General features: G+C 37.7%; 1 protein-coding gene across 1 annotated transcript in view; it reads left to right on the forward strand.

Moving 5' to 3' along the window:
• AK5 (adenylate kinase 5) overlaps nucleotides 1–23,968 on the forward strand; it is a 97,767-nt gene that overhangs the window by 48,346 nt on the left and 25,453 nt on the right. The window contains exons 7-9 of the mRNA XM_076340423.1: nucleotides 1,275–1,365; nucleotides 8,020–8,096; nucleotides 22,850–22,892. Of these exons, the coding sequence (XP_076196538.1) occupies nucleotides 1,275–1,365; nucleotides 8,020–8,096; nucleotides 22,850–22,892 (211 nt within the window). The remainder of the gene's footprint in view (nucleotides 1–1,274; nucleotides 1,366–8,019; nucleotides 8,097–22,849; nucleotides 22,893–23,968) is intronic.

A 23,968-nucleotide genomic window follows, 5' to 3' on the forward strand; every position in this document is an offset into this window, starting at 1 on the left:
TTAGCTTCTGCAGCAAAGTTCCTAGTAGGGTTTGAATTTCTCTCTCCAAGGCTTTTTCCTGCCTATTATTTTTACCATGAGACAGCCAGGTATTGGCGAGACATCTGGGAAGGTGCTCAACAGTCTTGGACTTGGAAGAAAGAGCCCACTGAAGTTCATGAGCTTGCAATTGCTAGTGTAATGCTTTTCGCCCTGGGGTTCATTCTGCATCCTAAAACAAATTACACTGAAGATACAGAATGATTGAAAATGGTGACTCTTATACAGGGGGGCATGCACTGAAGGACAGCCATCTGATGTGACCATTATTTGCTTGCTCCTGTAACTTGAGGTTACAGTATTCCTTTTTTCCATAGTAATGTACCTGGCCACAATTCAAGAAATAAGAAAAAATCCAGAGCAACAGTAAAAAAATGTCCAATTTTTTTCCAAAGAAAGCCTCAATAAGTGATGATCTAAATGAATGAAGCTTGATAAATATGATAAGAAAAAACACAAACCCACTGTCAAGCATGTCACCTGGCTGTAAAAAGAACCTGTCAGACAGAGCTGAGAAAAAACTTGGGAGAATCACTATCAGAATTCAGGCAAAAGACAGAATAAATGAAAAAAGTTTAAAATAGTAAGAAATTAATTATTTGCCATTTTAAAGGAGCTTTGCTTTCCCGATTGTATTAATTTATCACTGAGCCAATACACTTTCTGCTAGTGCAAGAGGAAGGAAAGCTTTCTTTTCTGTATAATAGGGCACTTTCAAAAATACCATACTTTTTCCTAAGAATTTTGCTCAACTACCTGAAGAAATCATACACACATACATGTCACAAAAATTGGTTTCAGACAATTCAGAAATTGCTGAAAATTTGTCACTTGCAAATTAAATAGTTAATTATGCTAATCTCTGAAAAGAAGTGACAATAAAGGAATCACATTTCTGGTCTCTATGCTGTCATTTTTTTCAACCATCCAATGAATGAAAATGTAATATGCATTACTAGTTTTACTTTCTGCTTTGGAACTTCATTCTCTGAGCAAGTCAATTTTACTGTAGCTTCTGTTCCTGACAAGCTATTAAAAATAGGCAAAATGGTTTACAAAATCAGTTTCGTTTTCAGCCAAAATTAAAATGATTCATACTTAAATCAATGGACAGCATGCAGAAAAATAGAAAGGTTCCTATCAAGAAGGCTTGGGGTGAGAAGTCATGTTACATGTTGATGTTCAGCCAAGTAGTAAGCAGTGTCTGATTACCAACTTTCTTTTTTTTTAAATAGTTTGATGCAGACAGAGATGAAGAAGAAGTGTTCTTTGACATAAGTTCGGCAGTTGACAATAAACTATTTGCAAACAAAGAGGCTGCAGCAGGTGAGTTAATGTAAGATTTAAAGAACCACATTTTTTATACTGCATTTGACATTGGTGGGATGCCTTTTTTATATTCCTCAAGTATGGATGTAGGTACTGTAGCAAAGTCTTGACCGACCTCAAACATTTGCCCAACCAAGGGCAAAAATATCTCTTTACACTTGGAAACTTCATACAACCCACCTAACATCTTTTTTATCAACAAGCTGACCTTAAAATACTATGGATAGTCCACTAAACAACTATATAATTAATACAAAAACTTTATAAGTTGATCGATTCCAGTTGTCAGCTATCTCTTTCAGTTCCAGATGATACCTCAGTCTTCACCAGAAATCCAGTCCTATGAGACTGATGATCATACTTCCTCCCTAACAATTGGTACTAATTCTGAAACTGTGTGTGAATATAAGTCAGGCGTTTGGGGGTTTTATTTATTTATATATTTATTATTTGTGCTTACTGAGGCTCGAATGTGTTCAAAGAAAAAGCCTTTGAGGGACAAAGGACTGCAAAAGAATTGAAGCTAAAAATCAAAGCACTGAAAATCCGTAACATCTGTCAGAAATATTTTGCTTGAGGGGAACAGGAAAACGTTCCTTGGTAACTTCACAACTTTTTCAAGATGGCATCCCTGGCTGCATTCCAAGTAGACCATGAGGGTTATATAGGTAGATGAGGTCATAAATGTCGTGTGAAACAGCACACTAAAAGAAAAAGAAAATTCTAGGTGAAATGTTTTCCTGTAAAATTTACTAGCTTTATTAAAACAAAGATTAGATATGTATAGCAGAGAAAATTGTGTATCTGATCTCTCCTCTGTTTAAGTCATAGTTTAAGTCATCTGCCATAAATTGGCAGACAGGGTAGCTTCAGTTATTTGTAATCGTGAACAGTCATCTGGGGGCTGCCAAGGAAGGAGGAACTGATGAAGGACAATGAAGTTTAGTAGTAGCAATACATCTGTTGTCTCTTTTTGACAAAGGGGGGATTACTTTTTTGTACTAGCAAGTCATTTGCAAAGAGCAGTGCTTCAGGCAGAGAGATTAGGTCATATTTTGAAGATTTGAAAGGGGGTTCCAAGCTAGCTAGCCTACAAAACCCACCCATAAGGCTATTTTTGATAATGTTCAAAATGAGATAAAGATGAATTATCAAGGTGGGGTGGGGGGATTGAGAATAATAAAAAGTGCATTAGCTAAAAAAACAGGTTTCTAGTGGTCAGCTTTGAGGTAAGATGCACACGAGAATAAAGACTACTAGCTTTCTCCCTTAAGTGGCACGCTTACCTCTTTTGTGCTTAGCCTTATTCCTAGAGGCAAGAGATTGATTCCAAACCTAAAATGGCATTCCCACTGTATAGCACTGTATTGATAATTACGTGTGGATTTCCTAATTAAATGAGCTAAGTAACTGAATAGCAAGAAGAGGAAAGAAGTGGCAAAAAGGTGCTAGCTCTGACAAACTGATTGACAAAAGCTAAACAATTTGCACAAATTGGTTGTGATTCTGGATGAGTTCCAATCAGTTCCTTGAAAGTCTAATAAATTCCTCACCAAAATAATAGGAGAGCTATGAGCTTTATTAGAAGCCATGCCACAATCATTTAATTGGTGCCTAACCTGAGCACCAATAATAGTAAGGAGATTCGAAGTAGGATTTCTAGAGATCCTATGAGACCAGCTATTTAATTTCTAGAGGTCGCAATTCCAGCATTGCCTTGATCTCACTTTTTGTCTTTTAATCATAGTGATATTGCAATATATTTTGGTTCCTGGTGGCTAACGTAAGCATGGTATTTCTAATATTTTCATGCCTCCATATCAATCTAATTCATGTTATACCTGTAAAATCCAGTTGTAATCAACTGTGTAACAATATATGCTGAAACAAAACAACTGAATATTTTTATAGATTAAAATACAATTTTCTTATTGTTGCCTTCTGCGACATGTTAAGACTGTTGCTAAGAGCAACACCTGTCATGAAACTCAACAGTGTAAGGTTGCAATAAAATTCATATTAGAAGCATCTTACTGAGAGCAAAATTAAAATGTAATCATTCTAATGCTAATCAGTCCTTCAGTAAATTATTTCTATTATATTCCACTTGAAATTTATCTTCTAAGCATGTCTTGCCCAAGTGCTTATATACAACATGTATTAATTGAGTTATTAGACAGTGCTTCAGAGCATGCTCCATAACACAGAAAGACATTTTTATTTTATTGAGCTTAAACATGCTATTAAGAGAAGCAACATGTTTCACAGGATACTCTTAGGTTACTTTTATGACAGTCAGTGTTGAACAGTGCAAAAACTATAGTTGTTAAAATAGGAGTGTGGGCATATTTGAGCCAATGAACCATATTGAATATAATTGCTACCAGGATTTGAAATAAGTAACGGATTTAAGCAAGGATTGGAAATACATTAGCTGATTTGCCAAAACACAAATGGTCCAAGGAGCAGACTTAATAAACTCACATGATGGGGTGTAGCTACCTTGTAATGGGAAGTTAAATCAACTGCAGATAAATTTAGACAGATCAGTACAATTTAGTTTCATTGTATAAATGAATTCAGTGAACTGTGAAAAAGCAATGCCTGACATTTGCATTCATGAAAACTTAAGGATCAACACACTTTCAGAGAAAGTGACACGCACCCAGGCTCAGAACACTGAAATGTTTTATAGGACCAGAGACATTTACGGCCACGATGCCCCTGGGTTCTGGGGTGCATTTCTGTGGTAGGAATCACACACCTGCCCGTAACAGCCATACCCTCTCAGCTTTCCATGACCAATCCTGTGCAATTCAGCTTAGGAGCACCAAACAATATGTAAAATACAGCATAAAATTTAAAAGTACAGCCTCGTGGTGAAGGAATCAACTGAGCACAGCCCCGCACCCCTCTGGGGGCAGGGGAGTCATTCTCCCTGACTGTCAGACCTGGCAGGGGTAGCTCCTGTCAGCGCACCCTTGTACAACTGCAGCCACCCATTAATTCAGCTCGTCCCTCAGGCTGTGTCATTGGGTCCTCTTGGGTTCCTAGCAAGACAAATCTTTATGAATGATGCCTTCAGTGTCAAGATACAAAGCCTAGCAAAAAAAGGGAATGCATTCTAGCTGATCTGCTGTTTCTTTTTTCAGCAGTCTGCTCCTCCCTGGAGAGCTGATTATTCGGTTAACAGGGATTTAATAAAAACTTCCAACTGATTTACTTTTTAATTGTGCAGTACTGTAGCTAATAAAATGCTCTCTGTTTTTTCCCCTAAGGAAAATACAGGGCACATGAAAATGACCACATTTCCCTTACCTCAACTTTATGCATGCACTGAAATTGAGGAAGCCTATTTTAAGTCATAAGAGCACCTTTTCAGATCAGGTGCTTGCAAGCTATTTCTCCATGGCAGTAGAGCTTTCATGCATTTTCTTAATTTTTATTTTTTAACTGTTGAGTTTCCCCTTTTGAAATTGATACAGTTACTCAGATCGTTTGCAATAGGTTCATACAAGCACACGAAGGTTCTAAGTTAACCAAGAGCCGAGATTATCTGGTGGAATGGGGCATCCCTTCGAAAAGAATTAGGGCAGTTCAGACTGTAAGACTTTCCTCCTAATGGTAAACAAGTATTCATTTTTTTTATAGCCTTGTTCTCACTGTACCAACTTATCAAAGGAAAAACAACGCAACTCAGAAAAGGCAATGAAACTTACTTATGATCAGCTGTTTTGTTGTCAGAGCACGAGATGTGCAGCCTGCAGCCTCACTGAAAGCAGCAGGGCATGTTTGCTTCCAAATGCTTTAACCAATCCTTCTCTTTTCCTTAAGCCAACATTTTGTGTTTCTCCTTTGATAGCTGAACATTGCCACAAGTTTTACATAAAATGTTGCTGATTGAAACTTGGGCTTAGAAAACTGGAGCTGAGTTTTGAATTATCCACTCTTTCTAACACTCTCCCCTTGGCTTTAACCTTGTCAGTAGCTTTGCCTACCACCAGGATTACTGACTCTCAGTACCTTGCAAAGTGGCTGTCTGGTACAATTCTACTGCCACACGTACTAGCGATTAGTTAGTGAGCCTGTTGTCCTCCCCTAGAAGACCTGTTTTAGCAAGATTTAGTCCAAACTCAGGAACATATGCTCCCTCCAACAACAAACTGAGCTGGAGGATAGCAAACTACTCATGCTTATTCATACTGCACCAGGGATATCACAAGTACTCTTATATGTTCCCTCATTACTTTATCTTGCCCTGGGAGTAGCCATTTGCTTCAATTCATTTCTGGTAGGTTTGTCTTCAGGCAATTTGAGAAGGGTAGAGAAGTCTGTATACTGTTTGGTGATAGATGGTTATGGGGTTTGTTAGTTTTCATAGAACCAAGAAAGAAAAGACACATATTTTCAATTTTCCTGACCTTCCTTGAATATACTCTAGAAAGAATCTATGCTTCCCCAAGGAAACTGGTGTCCAAGTTCAAGAAAAAAGGCCTTAAGATGCTTGAACATATTAAAATTGTATAACCATTATGGCTTTTATCACTTAAGATACATTATGCATGAGTATTCATTTTCAGCCTGACCTTTAAGTTTGCAGCACCATATTTCATATTAACGTTTCTAGCTAAGGATACGTACTGCTCTCTTGGTAGTTAAGTGACAGTTAATCAAATACTTGCACACAAGTGCCTTTAAAAGTGATTGATGTGTCAAGGTAGGCCAGTGCTGGTGATTACTGAGGCTTCGTTCAATTATATTATCAACAGTGACACAATGTCAAGAGTGAGATGTCAGCTGTGTAAAATAAATAAAAAATTAAGATTCTCTCAGCAGTTGTAAATCTGTTTGGTTGCATATATGTTTTACAGACAGGTATTTTCAAAAGACTATAAAGTGCATATGCCAGAGAACATGCTGCATATATACATGTGACATTCTATGGTAGCAAGAGTATAATCCCTTTCTGTTATTTTTTTTATAGCAATCTGATAAAGTATACATAAACCCGGGGGGGGGAGGGGGGGGGGGGGGGACACGGGACACGACACAACAAACACACCAGCAGATGGTAGACCCATATCTTTCCCTGGTACCTCTTACGTAGTCCAAAGAGTTGCATCAAAGATGAATTTGGCAGCAATTGTAATATGGATTGCAAATTAAGACACCCTGGAATCATCATCTCTACCAAGCAGTTATAGTTTTAGTCATCATGACGCGCAGGTTGCTCTCCTCTGTTCTCTTTTAGTGATGTTTAGTTCACCACCTACATAGATTATTACTCTGTAAACTTTAGAAGCAAACAAAAGCAGATAACGCATAAATGCATCTGGCACAAATTGAACTGCAAAATCTGTTATTGATAACATTTGTTACAGAGAGCCACCCATACAAACATCTCTAATGGTGAGAAAACAACTCCAGGTCATCAATAGTCTTAAAACCATGTATCCTCAATGCCAGTGCTTGCAGGAACATCATACCAGGTGGAGACACCTGTAACCCGGGAGGGAGGGAGTTGTTTTCTCTTCCTCATCAGTGATCTTGTCTGACTGGGGACATGAGGGCACAAACCAAAGCACATCTCATACTTCCCCTGGCGTTACCTGTTGTTCCCCACATGAAGGTAGTGATCGGACTCACCTGTGGCTACTGGCTAGTTACAATTTTTAGATCTTTGTGTGTCATTACAGTATTTTTGCTGTTCTCATTTTAATAATGCTGTGAAAAATACTCCTGTAGTCACATGCCTATTGGCATTTTAATGTGCGTTGAATACGTGCAGGATTTGGTGTAGGGCTGCACCATCTGGAGGGCACAGGAAACTGTTTCCTTCCTCGTTGCCCAGGAGTGAGATAATCTGAATGGGGTGATAACGCCAGAACATGAATATGATGTCCATGCTACACCCTTCCTATGTTTATATAGGAAGATGATTAGTAGTTTATCCTCCCATTCTGGTGTAGCAATGACTACCCCCCTACATGACTTGTTGAAATACCAAGCCCAATTTCTGTTACCCTGCACCTTCAGCAGTTCAGCTGAAGCCAAACTGTAAAGCTCAGCCGGGTCAAGGTTTCTCAGCAACTGAATTTTGTTATCCCAAGTGCAAGAGGCTGCATGACTTGCTGATCCTGGCACAGGAAAGTGATGGGGAGAAGGGGCAGAGCCACACTGTCACCTTGGAAAGGGGTAGGATAGGAATGGGGACTGTTGCTGCTGGAAGCATGCTGCTTTGGTCCCCCATCAACATCACTCCAGGATCCTTATCTGCTAATCACCAATTAGTCAGTATTTCCTTTCTCTTTCCTAAACGTGGTTTGTATTCTCCCCTGAGCCAAGATACCTGTGGCAATTTTACAACTGCAAGTCATGGCATGCAGAACATCCTGCCCAATAAATTTGCAGTCTAGCTGAAACAATTCACCATTTAGTATAACCATTCCTTATTAAGATTTGTGATAGCTTTTATGGATGCTTTGAAGGCTTTGTTAATGGAATACCATTCACCCGGGTACTCTAGCACATCTGAATGGTTCCTTAGATCACAGTTTTTGCATACATACAATTGGAAATATTATAGTGTTCCATCACATAAAGTGAAAATTTCCAATCCATTCTGAAGTCTAATTTTCTTTCCTATTTTAGGGCCAAATGAACTTCATTGCAGTCTGATTATGGATTCTGGAGATACTGTTTATACAGAATTTGACTTTGAAGACCAGGTAATTTTATGTATATATGGCCTCTCTCTAGACAGTTTTCTAGTTTATGTACATACTGTGCTATAGAATTTGTCTAACAAGGTGGTGGAACTTTAAGGGTACCTAAGCAAAGGGCTTTTTAAGTGCAATATAAGTAAATTCATGATACGCAGAGGTTGCTTTCTGGTTATGAGAAAAGAGTGACTATTATTGTGGTAGTAAGAGCCCATATCTTCCATTACTGTACATTGCTGAGTTTCCTCTACAAATTTTAAAATGTTGGCAAACATGGCAAATAGGATTGTTGGAATGCACTGTAAGTCTACTGTATATTTAAGAAGAGGGAGTAAAACATTTTTCAAAAGAGAGGCATGAAAGTACAAAAAGTGTGAAATGTAACTAAAACCAAATCAAACATTCTCCCCTTGAAAAAGTGTTTTTAAGAATAAAACAACAACAAATGCTTACAGCATGTTGAAACCAGCCTTTCTACTGATCCCGTTCTATCCACATCTGAAAACTAAATTTTGATAGCGTTTTCCTTGTACATAGGAAGAAAGAAGGCTAGAGAGGGGGAAAAAAAGTTGTATACATCTTTCCTCTCTAATGTTCACCTCAGCACTGGTAAGGCCACATCTGGAGTACTGTGTCCAGTTCTGGGCTCACCGGTACAACATACGGAGCTACTTAAGAGAGTCCAGTGAAGGGCCACTGAGATGATTAAGGGACTGGGCCATTTCTCCTGCGAGGAAAGGCTGAGAGAGCTGGGAGTGTTCAGCCTGGAAAAGAGAAGGCTCAGCGGGGCTCTCATCAATGTGTACAGAAATCTGAAGGGAGGGTGCGAAGAAGATGGAGCCAGGCTCTTTTCCCTGGTGCCCAGTGACAGGACAAGAGGCAGTGGGCACAAACTGAAACACGGGAGGTTCCTGTGTCTTGGATACTGTGCTAAGGACAAACATTACTATTCTTGTTACTGTGCTGTGGATAAGCATTAAAAGAATGACTTATAATTAAAAAAAAAAAAATGAAAGCCATCTGCCTATCATACCGCCATGCTTAAGGGTGGTATTTTTGTATGTTTTGCTTTCTGTCTTTCACTTTTGCACGACTCCGCTTGCATTTTCTTCACGAAGAACACAAACACTTCTCTAGATTTGTGAGCAGCTTGGCAAAGAATGCTACTTTGTGTTTCTGTTATCATTCAACTAAATGCAGTTGCGAATATTCTCACCTCTTTCCTCATTATTCCCAAAAGATATCTTTTCCTGTGAAATTTTAAAGCTAGTGACAAAATCAGGACCAACAAAACTGAATTTTCGTTCAGTATCATCTGTTCATTCATTGGTTTTCTTTCGCAGTATTCAGTGCAACACTTTATCCTCACCTGCAACATGTTATATGTTTTAGCCCTATTCACTTCTGTTAATTTACCATCCTTTTACTGTTCTTTTTGGCTGTTATTTCAGTTTGGCTTTTTTCAAGCAGACAGCTCGCCTCTGTCTCCAAATCCCATTTTAAATCCCATTCTTTCATAAATCCTTCTTAAAACATTCTGTACCCCAGGAAGCTCTCTTGAGTTTCTCATCATCTTTGTCTTGACTCTGCTACTTCTTTATTGCAGGGTTTAGGCCTTTATGCCCTATAAAGCAGAATGTATATTTAAATCATGTTTGGACTACGTTGATGTTAAATTTTGCATTTTAGTGACATTCTAAATACGTTCTTTTGGCAGACTATGAACACTAAAGAAATTATACTCTTGGTTCATAGTGTTTGAAATGCTATTCAAATAATAAGCACAAGTTTTATAGTTAGAAAATAAAATTAACAGAAATATATGAAAATGATACTAATTTATGATTTCAGATGATATGGTTCACTGATGATACATTTCACAGTCCGTAAAAGCACGGACTGTAGTTTTGAATGAAGGTGCGTGTGGTTCTTACGTGAGACTAAACAAGCCTACAATGGGACCTTATTTGTCAATAGCAAATATTGTTTCTGACAGATGTGGCGGTTAGCTTTTCTCATTATTTTGCCAGACCACCACATTGCCATTCTGGCAAGAGTCCAATACTGTTATTAAACAGAGAAGGAGAAATGAACTAAAAACAGTGCTAAAAACCCTTCAGTCAAAGAGAGATCTAGAAATATGAAGTGGCTGACAATGACTCTCTTCAACTGCAAGTTAATATCTTTGATACTTATTAGTGACATTTTTAAAAATATAAATATTTCTATTACTAATAAATATTTTTATACCCAGTTCATGAGATGCCTTGTACAAATATAAAGAAAATATAAAGGAGAAAGCAATTGCAATCAAAAGCCCTTACCGTCTAAATTTTGAAATGGTGCAAGCAGGTATTGTATACAGAAGCAAAGAAGGGAGTGGAGATTACCATAAAGACATAATACCATCTAGCTACCCAGTCTAAAAAACAAAATTAGAAATTACTCTCAGGAAGATCAATAACTAAATTCAGGAGTGAGGAACTGCTCTCATTCGAAACTTGAGCTCGTTTTGACTGTGGCAGTGATTTAATACTCCAGTGATTTACCACATGCTGTTTACGAATCGCGGGAAGCACCAACAACCTTTCCTCAGAGACTCTCAAGTGGAAAAGGAACGCGTGTCTGGATACAAATGTGTCATGCAGTGATATTATTGCATAGGAAATCTGTCATGAGAATGTGGGGGATAAGAAGGCTGGTTTCTAAGCAACCTTACACAGCTGAGCTGCTAGAAACGGCTAGATTTTAGCAGAACATCTTGGTAGTCACTGAACAAGAGGAGCTGGGGGTTAGAGCAGTACACAACATGTACTCAAGACAAAGCCACAGCTGGGGATGAGTATCGCTTGGCACAGCTGAAATGGACGTACACAGATACCTTTGCATTTTCTCATTCTTGGAATGAGCCAGGAAAATCTCCAGTGTAAACTAAGCCAACAAAGAAGTATCCGAGTTCTTCAGATGTATGCTACTTCTTCCAGAATAACCTCTCTTACTGGCAGGCAGGAACAAGGAGAAGGAGTGGTGTGGTTCCAGCTACTGAGGTAGTCGTCAGCTCATCTAGGAGTGCTCCAAAATACAGCGAAATGCTTCGAGAAACACTTGGTACCTGTTGTTGAAACAGTGCAAAGCAACACTAACGCAGGCTAAGATCTGGCTTTTCTGGAGGAGTACACAGGGGAAACAATTAAAAATAACTCAGACAAAGCTTGAGCTTTGTATTGTACATTTTATAAATGAACGTTCAATTAAATTCATGTAACTAAATTAAAAGCAAGCTGATTGTTTTCTACCGGCTATGCATGAATGCTTCAACAACTAGAACACTTGTAATCACTAAGTCCCTACAGCATTGAAAGGCAGGGGGGAAATACCCGCTTTTTAAAAATAAATAAATAAATAAAAATTTCTTCAAATCACTGATAACTATTTTTCTGTTTCTCAGATCTGTAGCTGTCAGATTCCGTATTACAGAAGGAATAATCTAGGTTTTTAGAATGACTGCCCAAAATATATTCTTCCAAGAAATAAAAATAAGAGCAGACAGTACCTCTCATTAAGGATGCCTCGTGGAAGGACCAGCCAAAGTTTTACATGGTAGCAATCTCTATAGCCTTTTTTGGACTAATGATTACACTACTCATGACTTGATTGAAAAACATAAAAGCACAGTAAACTGATAAGTTTCAGATATTCTCACCCATATTATGACATCAGGAATATGTTTTGGGCCACTCATTTTTGGGTGCAACAGCATAGCTTCTAACGAGGGAAGACCTGTGCTTTATAGAATATTCTCAATTTGCAGAACTCGCTGTTGTGACTAGCATCTGGTTTAATAAGGATTGTCTTTTGCTGCTGGAATGCTCCCAAGTGTGATACAGGATTTCACTGCTCACTGTGTTCATTTACACTTGCCATTCGATTTCTCAACTTTGCTAGAGAGGCTGTCAATATAATGCCACTTGTTTCCAGAGATCAGACAAGTTTTATCTTTAAGAACTGGATTTTTAATTAGAAAGCTACCATTTGGCTTCTTTCAAGTGCATTCAGGCCAAAAGGGAGTATTGAAAAATTGGCATCAGTGAATCCTATCAAAGAGTCCCAGAAGAAAAGAGCATCCAATTATTTTCTCGTGAAAACAAGGCTTTCAAGACAACCTTAGCCAGTCTGAGGAATATTTAGACTAATTAGAGAAAAAGTTAAAACATACAGTCAGACAACTGTAAAGTGAATACACTCCTGAACAAGTGCTTATAGAATAGATAACTTTAAAATTTGGGAAACATGAAAATCAGGTAAACTTCAAGTAAAAACCTTAAAAATATACTTAGTCTCTTCTAATATTTCGGGGTGAGAGGGGGAATATTTTTCACATCTACAAAACATGGAAACGCATTTTTGTGCCTCAAAGGAAGTTACCAGTTCATAACTGAGGCATTCCTATGTCCTTCCAGTGTCAGACTGCATTTACTTATGCAGTTAGGTAAATGCAATGGCATATGCAAAGGAGAGATTGCCTCCCCCCCACCCCCGCAAAGTGTGTCAAAGACCTAGGAAAAGTAGATGTAAAAAGACTGAAAGATAATAAAAGGTTTTCTGTTCAGCAGTGACAAGCGATCTATTGAATTAAGAAAATTGTATAACCCAATCTTTGCTGCAAGTGCAGAATGTTTTATAATTAGAAAATGTGACAGCTCACTTGAAAAGCAAGGAGCAAAACCAAAACGAAGGGGAAGAAAAAAGCCCTCAAAAAGACTTACTCTCATTCTAACGAGAGGAAACAAGCTCTTGATTAAAAGTTGTTGCCATGTAGTGACAATTCTTCCTACAGCTCGCTGTCATTTCCCACCCAGAGAACAAATGAATCTAGGCTTTAGGGGAGCAGGAGGAAAGCTTTAAGTGAACTGATGAAAACCAGACTCCATTGCTATCAACTGTAACATTTCCCGCCTGACTGGTTATCATAGCTTGAAACGTAAATATTCAAGAGAGATAATAAAAAGGCCCTGAAAGTCTCTTCAATACAGAAGCAGAACACAAATATTCCTAAAACTGATGGGCAACAGCAAATTGAAAGCCTCATTTAACTAAAACTTTGTGGATTAAACTAAAGACCATTTTCCTCCATTTACTGTGTTTTGACTCCATTTTCTCTACATTGAAGATTCAGTCCAAGTAATTTATTTAACCCTTCAGACACAGTGTTCCAGGGGTTGGCATTACAATACAACAAAGAGCAAACTGCACATCTCCATTAGCAGGAGAAATTTTCACTGGGACTTCTAAAGCTACCTTTCAAAGTTAGATAAACATTGATTAAATTATTTAAGGGGTCAGATCTAGAATGTACTATATTAATCATGTGCTTTCTCTTTACTTGAGAACATAAGGATCTTCTGGTATAACAGCAGTTTTATTCATGTATGCTGTGCGGCATTAATCGTTACAGGTCTTAGTAAAATGACCAAAAGTATCCAGAAGCCACTTGGGCTTTTAACGCTGGACATTTCTGCAGTGTCCATTTCTCTTTCACTAATAGGCAGCAGCGTCAATTTGAATTACAGATTCTGGTTCTACAGGGAAACTGATTAAAACAGAAGTACGTGACAGAAAAGAAAATGGACTCTAGGAAACTCAAAGAATGACTGTGAAACTCTGTTCCCTCAACATTTGTTTTTGTTAAAGAGCACAGAAATGTGGAGTCTGATCTAGTTTAAGGATATCTGCAAAAAGAGATAATGCATAAGCATCCAAAGAGATGAAAGAGCTGGAGAGGCAGGCCTAGCTACAGAGGAAAGATGTTTAATAGAAATGTACTGAAGTCAATGAACAATCTGTTCAGTTCAAGTTGCCATGGAAACTATCCTATTAAATGCTTGAAAAAAATCAGTTCTAGTAACAAAGTACTACAGTTTGCCTGTTACAAAGTGCTCCCTTAATAAGCTCAAACCAAGTGCATTTTGGTGCTTCTATATCATTTTGTAAGCTCAAAGAATTATTTTTCTCTTTCAAAATCACCATTGTACACTGTAGTAAAGGCATGTGAAAGAAAGCCTACTGCTCTATTTTCCCCCACGCAAACCACAGCAAAATGGGCAAGAAAAATTGCCATAGACTCAATCTGCATTTTTTCTTTGAAATGCCAGAAGCAGTTGTTTGCTCCTCCTTTCACAGACATTATTTGGATTTACTTTCTGATGATACATATATTAGGGGGGACTGAACTGCCAAGGTTAGTTGAAGTCTTTGCATCCCCATATCTTTTCTGATTTTGAAACAAAAGCTGCTGCCTGCAGCTCTGGTGGGCAGTACAGGGCACGAGGCCTGGGTTGCAAGGATGGTGAGCTCTTGTGAGTTACTGGAGATTTAAACAACAGTGGCAGCATCATTCTTCAAGATGTGCTGCATTTATGCTCCACTGAATACTTTTGCAGTAACTTAGGAAGCTCTTCTCTGTGGCTTGTGGAAGGTGTCTGTAGAAAAAAGCATTACAATTTACAGTATCTGACCCTCATTTTTCTAGGCAATAGCAGTAGGATAGTGCTTTCCTCACACCAACTTGCCCCTCTGCTGGCAAACTGAGGCCTTATCCTTTCATGCACAAAATATAACTTTACAGCTAAATTTACGAGTTCTGCATTTTACGTGTCTACCTTTACAGCCCAGAGAAGCTGCGTAATTCTTGGGGAATATCAGGCATCCCACACAGTTGATGCAAGCAGGATCCACATAAAGCTGATAATGAAATGCAAAGGTGTATTTTAAATCACCCCCTCCCCGCCTCCTAGATTTAGACACCTTACTGAGGTTATGTAGCCCAGCATCCCTAAAGACAGCTACCAAAGCCCATCCTTAAAAATATTTGTAGCCACAATTTCTATATTTTAAAGCATTGAAGAAGAAACAGCTTTTTATAAAACATTTTTGTATTTCTTAATCACTGTCAAAGTACATACTAGAGATTTTCACGTTTACATATTGGACTGCAGTGATTGCAACGGTGCTATTTTACTATATGGGATACAAAACTGCTCTTTAAATAACTTACTTGTATCGAAGCTGAAGAGTGGCTTCTCTGGGTACATTGGAAACACTTTAAAAAAAAATCCTCTGTGTATTTTCAGGAAGCCATATGTTTCCTATTTGGTGTCTTTTTACTCCTTATGCATCCCGTGATTGTGCAGTCACCTTTAGTCAATTTGGGCTTAAATACCAGTCATAAGGAGCGAGAAGTGGCCTAGTTTTAGAATTCCTTCACAGTAGCGCATCTCAGATCAGTGGACTGTTTCTTCCCATTGTTAAATTCCTTCCTAACCGAGAAGTTCATTATAAAAAGTGTAAAAGTTCCTTATTGAAGGTTATAAGCCTACCTAATAAAACATAAATAGGTGTTTTAGTAAACCTAGAATATGCTTGGTCAAACATTAAGCAGGGAAGGTCTCCGAGAGGTAAAATCTGAGCACAGCTGTCGGCTTTTATCTTAATAGCAGCAAATCATAGGAACTGAGGCCACACGCTGGTCTTATTTTTACAACATCCTATTCTTGTCCTCTGTGCCAAGATCTTTCAGACGATGCTCTGCTTCCATGTTTTAAAAGGTCTGTTCTCATTAGCTACGTTTCCTGAGTCTACATTTCTTCCACCTTCCTCTCTGCTGCAATTCTGTGTGTTATGTGTCTGTGAATTATGTATCTGTACATGCGTCTGTTTTGTGAACGGCTAATGTGATCAGGGCATAGCAATGCCAGCAGCCCTTACTCACTGTCTCAAGACCCGATCATCTGCCACACAAGGGAAAGGCATCTACTCCTTTTTGTGGTGCCATCCTGAAACTAAACAACCTCTCTCTCTTTTTTCACTGGCAGTGCTAAATTATGACCGGTAAGGGAAAGAACAGAGCTTTATATCAAACATGTTACTATACAGAATCTTGGGTGAGTGCTGCAGTCTGTGACACTGGGTTCAGGCTAGAAAGAGCTTGGAAGGGGAGCAAGTGATAGAAGAGACATTTTTGAGCATACTGCCCGTTGTAGACATATATAATAGAGGACAAATACTTTCATCTTAAAGAATGAAATAGAAGAATACATATATCTTAAAGAAAATTAAATGTCCTTAGAAAATTCAGATTACAAGTGAAAGTTACATTCTACCCTTGACTCCTTTGCTGTTTATATTCCTAAAGACAGTTTGAATTCCTGTAACAAATCTTTAAAGTTAATGGCAGGTTACTACTTACAGGCTATTGCACCTGTCATCGAGTTTGATTTTCATAAAATAATGGAGCTCATGTTAGCAAAATAAATGGGTGGTGCCATGGTGATGCATGGAAGTAGAAGCATAACATTTTGTAGGTTATCTTTGGAAAATAACACCTTGAACTTTCAGTTCTTCCAAGAGAAGCAGTTACTGAGTTCCACCACAACTGAATCTTATCAAAGCGTTTGTATCTTCTTTTTTCTTTTTGGAAATTTAGCCGAGTCTGGCCTGCAGAAAAACCTTTTTCATCTAAAAGTTAAAACAAACAAACAAAACCCCCCCAAAACCCCAAACGACTGAATTCCAGCCCTCAGAAGGCAATGTGACAGTTCAGGGCAGAGAGGCTCTGCGTATAGTGCCAGTGGTGTATGATTTGAGGGGTCCATTCATTAGCATTGTTGTTAGCAGTCTAAGACAAGGAGCTAAGCAGCGCCGAGTTTGCAGTTCAAACGCACTGGAAGGTCCCCTGCTGCACTTCTCTGGTGCAGTGGCTCGATGTAACAGAAAGCCCCTGGGAGAATTTATACCAAGCAGCATAAATACTCCACGTAGAGAAGAATCATTTAAAGAGTGAGGGCTATTTACAGAAAAGAAGAATGCTAAAGGAAAAATAGTGATAACTTCTGGGAATAATTTTGTAGGCACTGGGACCTTTCTGTAAATATAGATCTACTGAAAAGTAACTGAATACTGTATGTGACAAAAGTATTTTAAAATGAGCGATAGATAGTAACTATGCACAGATAATATGGGTGTCGAGTGTCTCAAGTGTCTTCAGAACACAAAGATATTTAAAAGTCAAGCCCCAGTTGTTCTTCGAGTTAGATATAATGCTGTCCCCTCTAGTTCAGCCTTTTAAACCCAATATAAAAATTGCAAATGAAGCATTCGGTTTACCAGACCACTCTTATGCTGCTCTGATAAGGCAAAATGCTGCTACCGTGCTGGGAGGGGTGTTCTTATTGCATACCTTGGTTGGTAAGTTTGCCCTTAAAAGTTAATTTCTTTAAAATGTTTTCCAGTTTTCTAGTGTCTGGAAATCAATATGAAACTACATAAATTTTGCTTTCATTTTCATGTTTAATAATCACATGTACTTTTTGTCATTTAAAAAAACCTACAGAAGTTAACAAAAACTCAACCCACACACACTATAGCAAACAAATTTTGATTTTCCCCCTCTAAACTACTGATAGGTACTCTTCTTTATGCTATTGAAGCAGCAGAATAAAAAATCTGAAAAAATCTTGCATATCTTTAAAAGCCAGATAACTTGATCTTGGTTTACAAGTGTTAAAAAACGAGTTAATCTCTACCTCTGTATAGGTATAAATTTGTTTTATTTTCAGAACTGAAAATAAGGTTTATTTTAAAAGAATAATGGCATAGAGATTCTTGTCTTTGCTAGAAACCCAAAAGTAAAAGGGAATCATAGCGATCTAATAAACTGTCAGCATTTTGTGGATGCTATTACAAACACTGATTTTTTTGCACTTTCTAGTTGTATGCACTCCAAACAAACAAAAGTCACCTCAAATAACATTAGCACTGTTCTCTCATCTTAATTACTATTAGCCCCTTTTGACACAAATAACTCCACTCTGCTGAGCAGTATGAACCATATAAGAAGATATGCCTTTCGGGGAAAGAAAAGCCTTGAAGTCTGAATGTATTCATACTGTTTCTTACCTTATTTACACATAAATCATTAGTTCTGGAGCAGAGGTGGTCAGAGCACAGCCACTCCTGCTTTCCAGAGGCATACTTTAACACTCAGCTTGCAGAAAGCAGCTCAGCGTCAAAAAGTGATTTGAATCATAAATCAAATTTAATGGCGAGCAACTGTATGGCTCATAAAATCCGTTCCCAGGGACCATTGCCCATACATAAAACCTGCAGCTAACCCAGCATATCTCATAAAAACCAAGCATTTGCTCTTACAGGAAGAAAACAGGAATTTAAAAGACAAATTCCACAGCTGATCTCTGACTAGCCCCAATTTCTTCTGATGCTTAACTTTGCCTAGCTAAAGCTTGCTCAGGGTCTTTACGTTTTGCAATATATGTAAGGACAGCACTCAGTGATAACTACATTTTTATAAACAGAGGCGGCGTACATTGAATCTGAAAGACCATCCTCTGTGATTAGGTATATGCCTATTAAATCCAGTTGCAAACACATGTCAAACTCTAAAACCACACAGATTATGACAGACTGGACTGTGCTGAAGCAGACAAATTATATATGCAGATGTCTCATACTGCCTTCTGATTCCCTAAACTATTCTTAGTCAGTGAGTTTATTTAATTGAGAGCTAAAGTTGATTCTAAGGGTACTGGATGTAGAAGCGTTGCTTTATTAAGGACTAAGAATTCAAAGTAAATATACTATAGGCTAAAGAGGTGAAAGTGGAAATCCAAGTCCTAAACCTAGTTCTGCTTCCATATATAACTGTGTTTACATCAACAAATCATCTAATATCTCTGCTAAAATGGAAATAATGCCCTTGCCTCTATTCCCAAAGGAAGTAGAGGGAAGATTTATGTGGAACTGTAGTGTTCTTTGAAGAAATAAAATGCTACGGGAGTACAAGTATTTTGCATACCTAACAACAGCAAAGGGAGAATTGTACAACTACAGTGTGCTGAGAAATCGATGGTTATACACCTACATTCCCATCAAAGGGATGCTGATGAGATCACTGTGATAAATCTACATAGTCAGTTCTTGCCTGTACTTTCTACTGTATACATTATGTCATTCTGTATTAAAGTTACATTTGTCTATGCTGCTTATTTTTGCTTACACATTAAGTTCAATTCACAACAAATATTTTTAGGCAGAGAAATATGGAGGTTTTATTTGTTTATGTAATTTGTGCCTGACACGTTCCTTTGAATTTGAGAATGTAAAAATTCAATCTTGAAAATTGAGCATAATTTTAGGCAACAGTCATGCTGTATTTTAAATCCTTGCTCAACTGCCTCTTTTCTTCTTAATCCGTGATTATGTATCCTCTTCAGTAAATTTCTAGGAGGAACTCTTGTTATATCTGTTAGAAGTCTGAATAAAATGTATCAGGCACTTTTCACCACTATTTTCCTGAAGCATTAGAGCAACAACAAGGTGATGAAAACTTTTTTTCTTTTCCATGCTACAAAAAAAAAAAAAACCACACCAAAAAAACCCCAAAAAACATCAAAACAAAACCAAGGACTGGAGCAGAGGTTATTAATGGATAACAGAAAAGCTTTCTCATTGCATCAGGTAACAAACATTCACAACAGTTGTCGTTACATCCCAATGACGAAAACGTCCCACCATTAGATTTTAAAAAAAAAAGTGAAAAGTATTTTATTGGTTTCTTTAAAGTGATATGACTTAAGAGTCCTAATACATTAATTGCAAAACTCAAAGATCTGGAGAATTTTGTATCATTTCCTTATTATATGCTATGATTTACTGTCTATTATAGAAATTACTTCACAACCTAGCAATGACAGGCAGTAACTTAAACTCATTAACCTATGAAGTACCTACTACTAGTCAGATATTTACTAATAACGAGCTAAATGACAAGAAGTCAGAATACAGTCAGAAGCCTGCATTTTCCAACTCTAAATGCAAATGTCAGAGAAGAGATTCTTTACAGGTAGCAAACTTCTCGCTTTAGCAATCATTTTAATGTGCCGTTGATATTGTTTAAGCAGTTACAAGGTCAGCTATGCCCCACTAATTGACATGTTTCCAGATAATATTTGTAGATATAACCTGGCTCTAAAGGCATATGAAATTACAGACTACCCACCTTTCTTCAGAGCTCATTACATACAAGATTATAATCTTCCTCACCTTGCTTTCAACTAAATGGAAACAGCTATACTGAGAATACAGAGACTGTTCTGCTGCTAAATCACTGTATTCCTGATGGCAATGTGGTGTAAAATGCTATTAGCAATCTAGTGATTGGTTAGACTTTTCCTCATGTGATCACTTGCTAAATCCAACAGTTATTGTCCAAAGCACTTTGGTAACCAGGCAGAACAAGGCTTTCAGGCCAATATAGGTTAAGCCATTCACCGTTTAGAGACCTACTTACCAGAAAGACACAATTAGAAATAGATATTGTCAAAGGTAAATATGAGGGGACTGGCATTAACCAGGATGCCAGTCTCTTTCTACAAGGGACTGCAAGCCAAACAGCAAATCTAGCTCCTCATCCAGATCAGCAGAAAAACTGGTTGTACTGTTGAGGAGAGTGGGAGGAAAGGCGTGAAGGGAAATGGTTCTAAGTCAAGTTTAAGTACAGAATAGTGAAAACTGTGTAGGAATACCTTGTCATCAAAACCAAATTAACTGTAGCCCAACTGTTCTAATTTGTTCCTCCTGACTTTTCTTACAGCTCCCCTAGAGACCAGGCTTTCAGGACCTCTTTCCACCCCAGCTGGGTGCTGTTCAATTATGTCTGAAAAAAATGTTTTTATGGAATAACTTATTCTCTGAAACATGGGGAAGCTTATTTTGTCATGGAAGTTCAGCAGGGCTGGTGGTCCCACTCACATCAAGCTGTGTGCCGAGTTGTCGTAGAGTTATGAAACAGATGCCCTTTGGGAAAGAAAAAGTCAAGAAAGCACAATTCTTTTGAAAACAATATTTCTGCACCTGAAAAGTGAGCAGTTACAGATGTAGACAGAATTCATTATTTTGATGTTCTGGGTTCTGATCAATGTCACAGTTCCTGTTTACCTGCTTTTGAGTTGTAATTAGAATTCACTTTAATGGCTTTTCATAGCACTTGTTCCTTACGTGAACATGGCTTGTTGGTTAGTTAACCTGTTGTTCTATTAAAGCAGATATGGTTGGTCAAATAAAAGCAGCTGATAGCTTATTTAGCTTCAGTTGTCTCTAGTTTTTACATATTTCAGCTCTAAAAAATTAGAGCTGTTCCTGACTTAAACTGACCTCTATTATCACCTGCTGCTCTGAGCAGCCCACCAGCGTTACAGAGGCAGTTTCATTCTGCAGTTGTAGGGGAGACCAAAGCGATACTTGAAAGAAGTAATGCCTCTTTCATTTGATTGTAAACTTGCAACTGTGATCTTGATTTTAAAGAAACTTTACTCTAAACTTTGTGCCTAAAATGATTTTGATCCATAAACCTTCAAAGGCACGATAGGAAGCTGAATCTAAAACCAGGCCTTTTATATGACCCTTTGCAGGGTCAAATATTTTGTTGTGTTATTACATCAAAGAAAAAACATGTAAGGTTAATACTGTCACTTGAATTGTAGGAAAGAGATTAATCTCTTATTTGAAAATGTTTTTTTTCCCCGAAATACTCTCCTGCAAACTTAGTGGATCCAGTTGCTTTTTTAAGTTTGTCCTTTTTTTTTTTTTTTTTTTTTTTTTTTTAAGATGGCAGTTCTCCTGCTGCACTGTAATAGGCTGAGAATTACTGTGAATCAAAAAATGAAAATATTCTATGTAGCCAGTGTAACGGTACTTCAGCCTAATGAAGAGTATTTCTGTTTACCCGTTCTATTCACCACGCTGTTCGTTTCACTTCATCTATTCATGCAGCTATACAAATTTCTAACAGTGGCCATTTCTGACAGCATACTGAAGCAGAACTGTAAGAAACTACAGCTTGAGAACCCTATGCTATTTTGAGAGGACTAGCATAATGTATTCCATGCTGATTACGCACTGATGATGTAATACGAGCGTGTTACTGTCAATGCCGTTACTGATATTTTATAGACTAGACTGAAGCACTGATGGTGTGAGTATATTGACACTACATAACCTAGACTATGTCCAGCACATATATAATTCTGATTTATAACAGCAAAGAAGTCCCACTCTGACACTCTTGCTGGCCAGTATTTGTGATTCCTCATTGGTTGTACTATACAGTACGTGACAAAATAATTCTAAGTGGCCAAGTATCAGGAAAAAAAACATGCCAAGTTCCCCATTTTCTTGGTGTAATCCCTCTTCATAGTTCAGCAGCCTCTGTAACAACTTGTAACTTGTGTTGCATTCTGAAGGTAAACGCATTCAGGTTGTTTTAGACCAAAGACTAATTTCATCTTTATATTGTAGCTTACTTCTAGAACTCACTCCAGTATTGCCTTTCCGCTACTAACAGCTTATCATACCATATTTACTTCAGAAGCAATTCAGCGTGCACACTGGTTGCTTAGGTATCGTGCTGGAACTGTGCAGTTGGACACTGAAAAAGCGGTTCCTCACAAAAACAATATGGCCCAGTTAATCATCTCAAGCTGTCTTGGGCTCTCCATGCTCACGTTCTACCAACTGAACCAGTACTAACAGCATTTCTGTGACATTGTTAACCATATCTCAACATAGATTAAAACCGAGAGGTTAGAATATGGAGAAGATATTAAGATATACGTATAAGCAGATATAAGAAGAAATGTAAACTATGCAGAATATCCATTTTAATTTGTCAATTGCTCAATTAACAGGAGGAAGATCAGTCAAGTTTTTCTGGTTATGACAGCACAGGAGGTGAGTTTCTTTTTCAGTATCATTTGCCATTTAATTTTGAAACCATTGATTTCAGCTTGTATTTAAGTAGTTACTTAGAAGGTAAAGTGAATTCAGGTTATTTATATTGTGAAAATTACATCTCAAAGGATTTTATCATGTGAATTCTCTTTGAATGCAAATTAAAGCTTGTAAAAGACATTTCTACACTCTTTAGGCCAGTGGATCAAAAATTATTAGAAAATACTATTGTTAATCAGCGTCAGCTCTCATAGGTGATTTCAGAAATTGGTAGTTATGAAAAGCTTATTGGAAAGTATGAGCTGCTAAGAGTCTAAGAAGAATGAAAGGATTAGTCAAAATCTTTTACGGCTAATAATAATATGTAATAAGAGATGTACACGCCACATAATAAAAAAGAAAGCTGTATGTGGTAAATGAATGTGTCTTGTCACATTATTATATCTTGACAAGATATAATAAAATTCCAGCAATCTCAGATGGTGCAAGATCGCCTTCTGTACTGGTATAATCAGGCCAATGACTGGGACTCAGACTAGAAGGAACTGCTTTTTTTAAAAAAACCCACAATTTCGGTAAAAGGCAAAGCTGTAGTTCATACAGTAGTTTGGTGCTAAAATGAGAGTAATATCTGGATTTCATTTGAGATTATTATTTTTTGGCTGAATTCGAGGCTCAGGGGAATTTAAGACTACATCTCAGATGTAGTGGACCAAGTATAAAAATCTGAATGGGATGTGGACAATCTTCTATAGCAATTAGAATGTAATAACATATTCAGAGAAAAATGCAATGGCTCAGGAGGCACGTTATTACATCAAGATGATTCTGCTTTTTTTTTTGTCTTATCTTGCTCTTTCTTAAAGAACTGATGGGTATGTGCAAGGTCTGATTTTCAGGTAAAATATTTTTATCGTATCTGCAGGGAGAACTACGAAACTGGGAGATAAATAGGCTTGTGGATAATAGCTCCTTTTGGAATGCAGACCATTATAGCGGAAAGTAAACTAGTAAAATCAGATGACCTTGCATAAGTATTACACAATTCAGCGTGGAAAGTAGCTAAGATTAAAATT

The sequence above is a fragment of the Aptenodytes patagonicus genome, chromosome 5, assembly GCF_965638725.1.
Source record: "Aptenodytes patagonicus chromosome 5, bAptPat1.pri.cur, whole genome shotgun sequence".
NCBI lineage: Eukaryota > Metazoa > Chordata > Aves > Sphenisciformes > Spheniscidae > Aptenodytes > Aptenodytes patagonicus.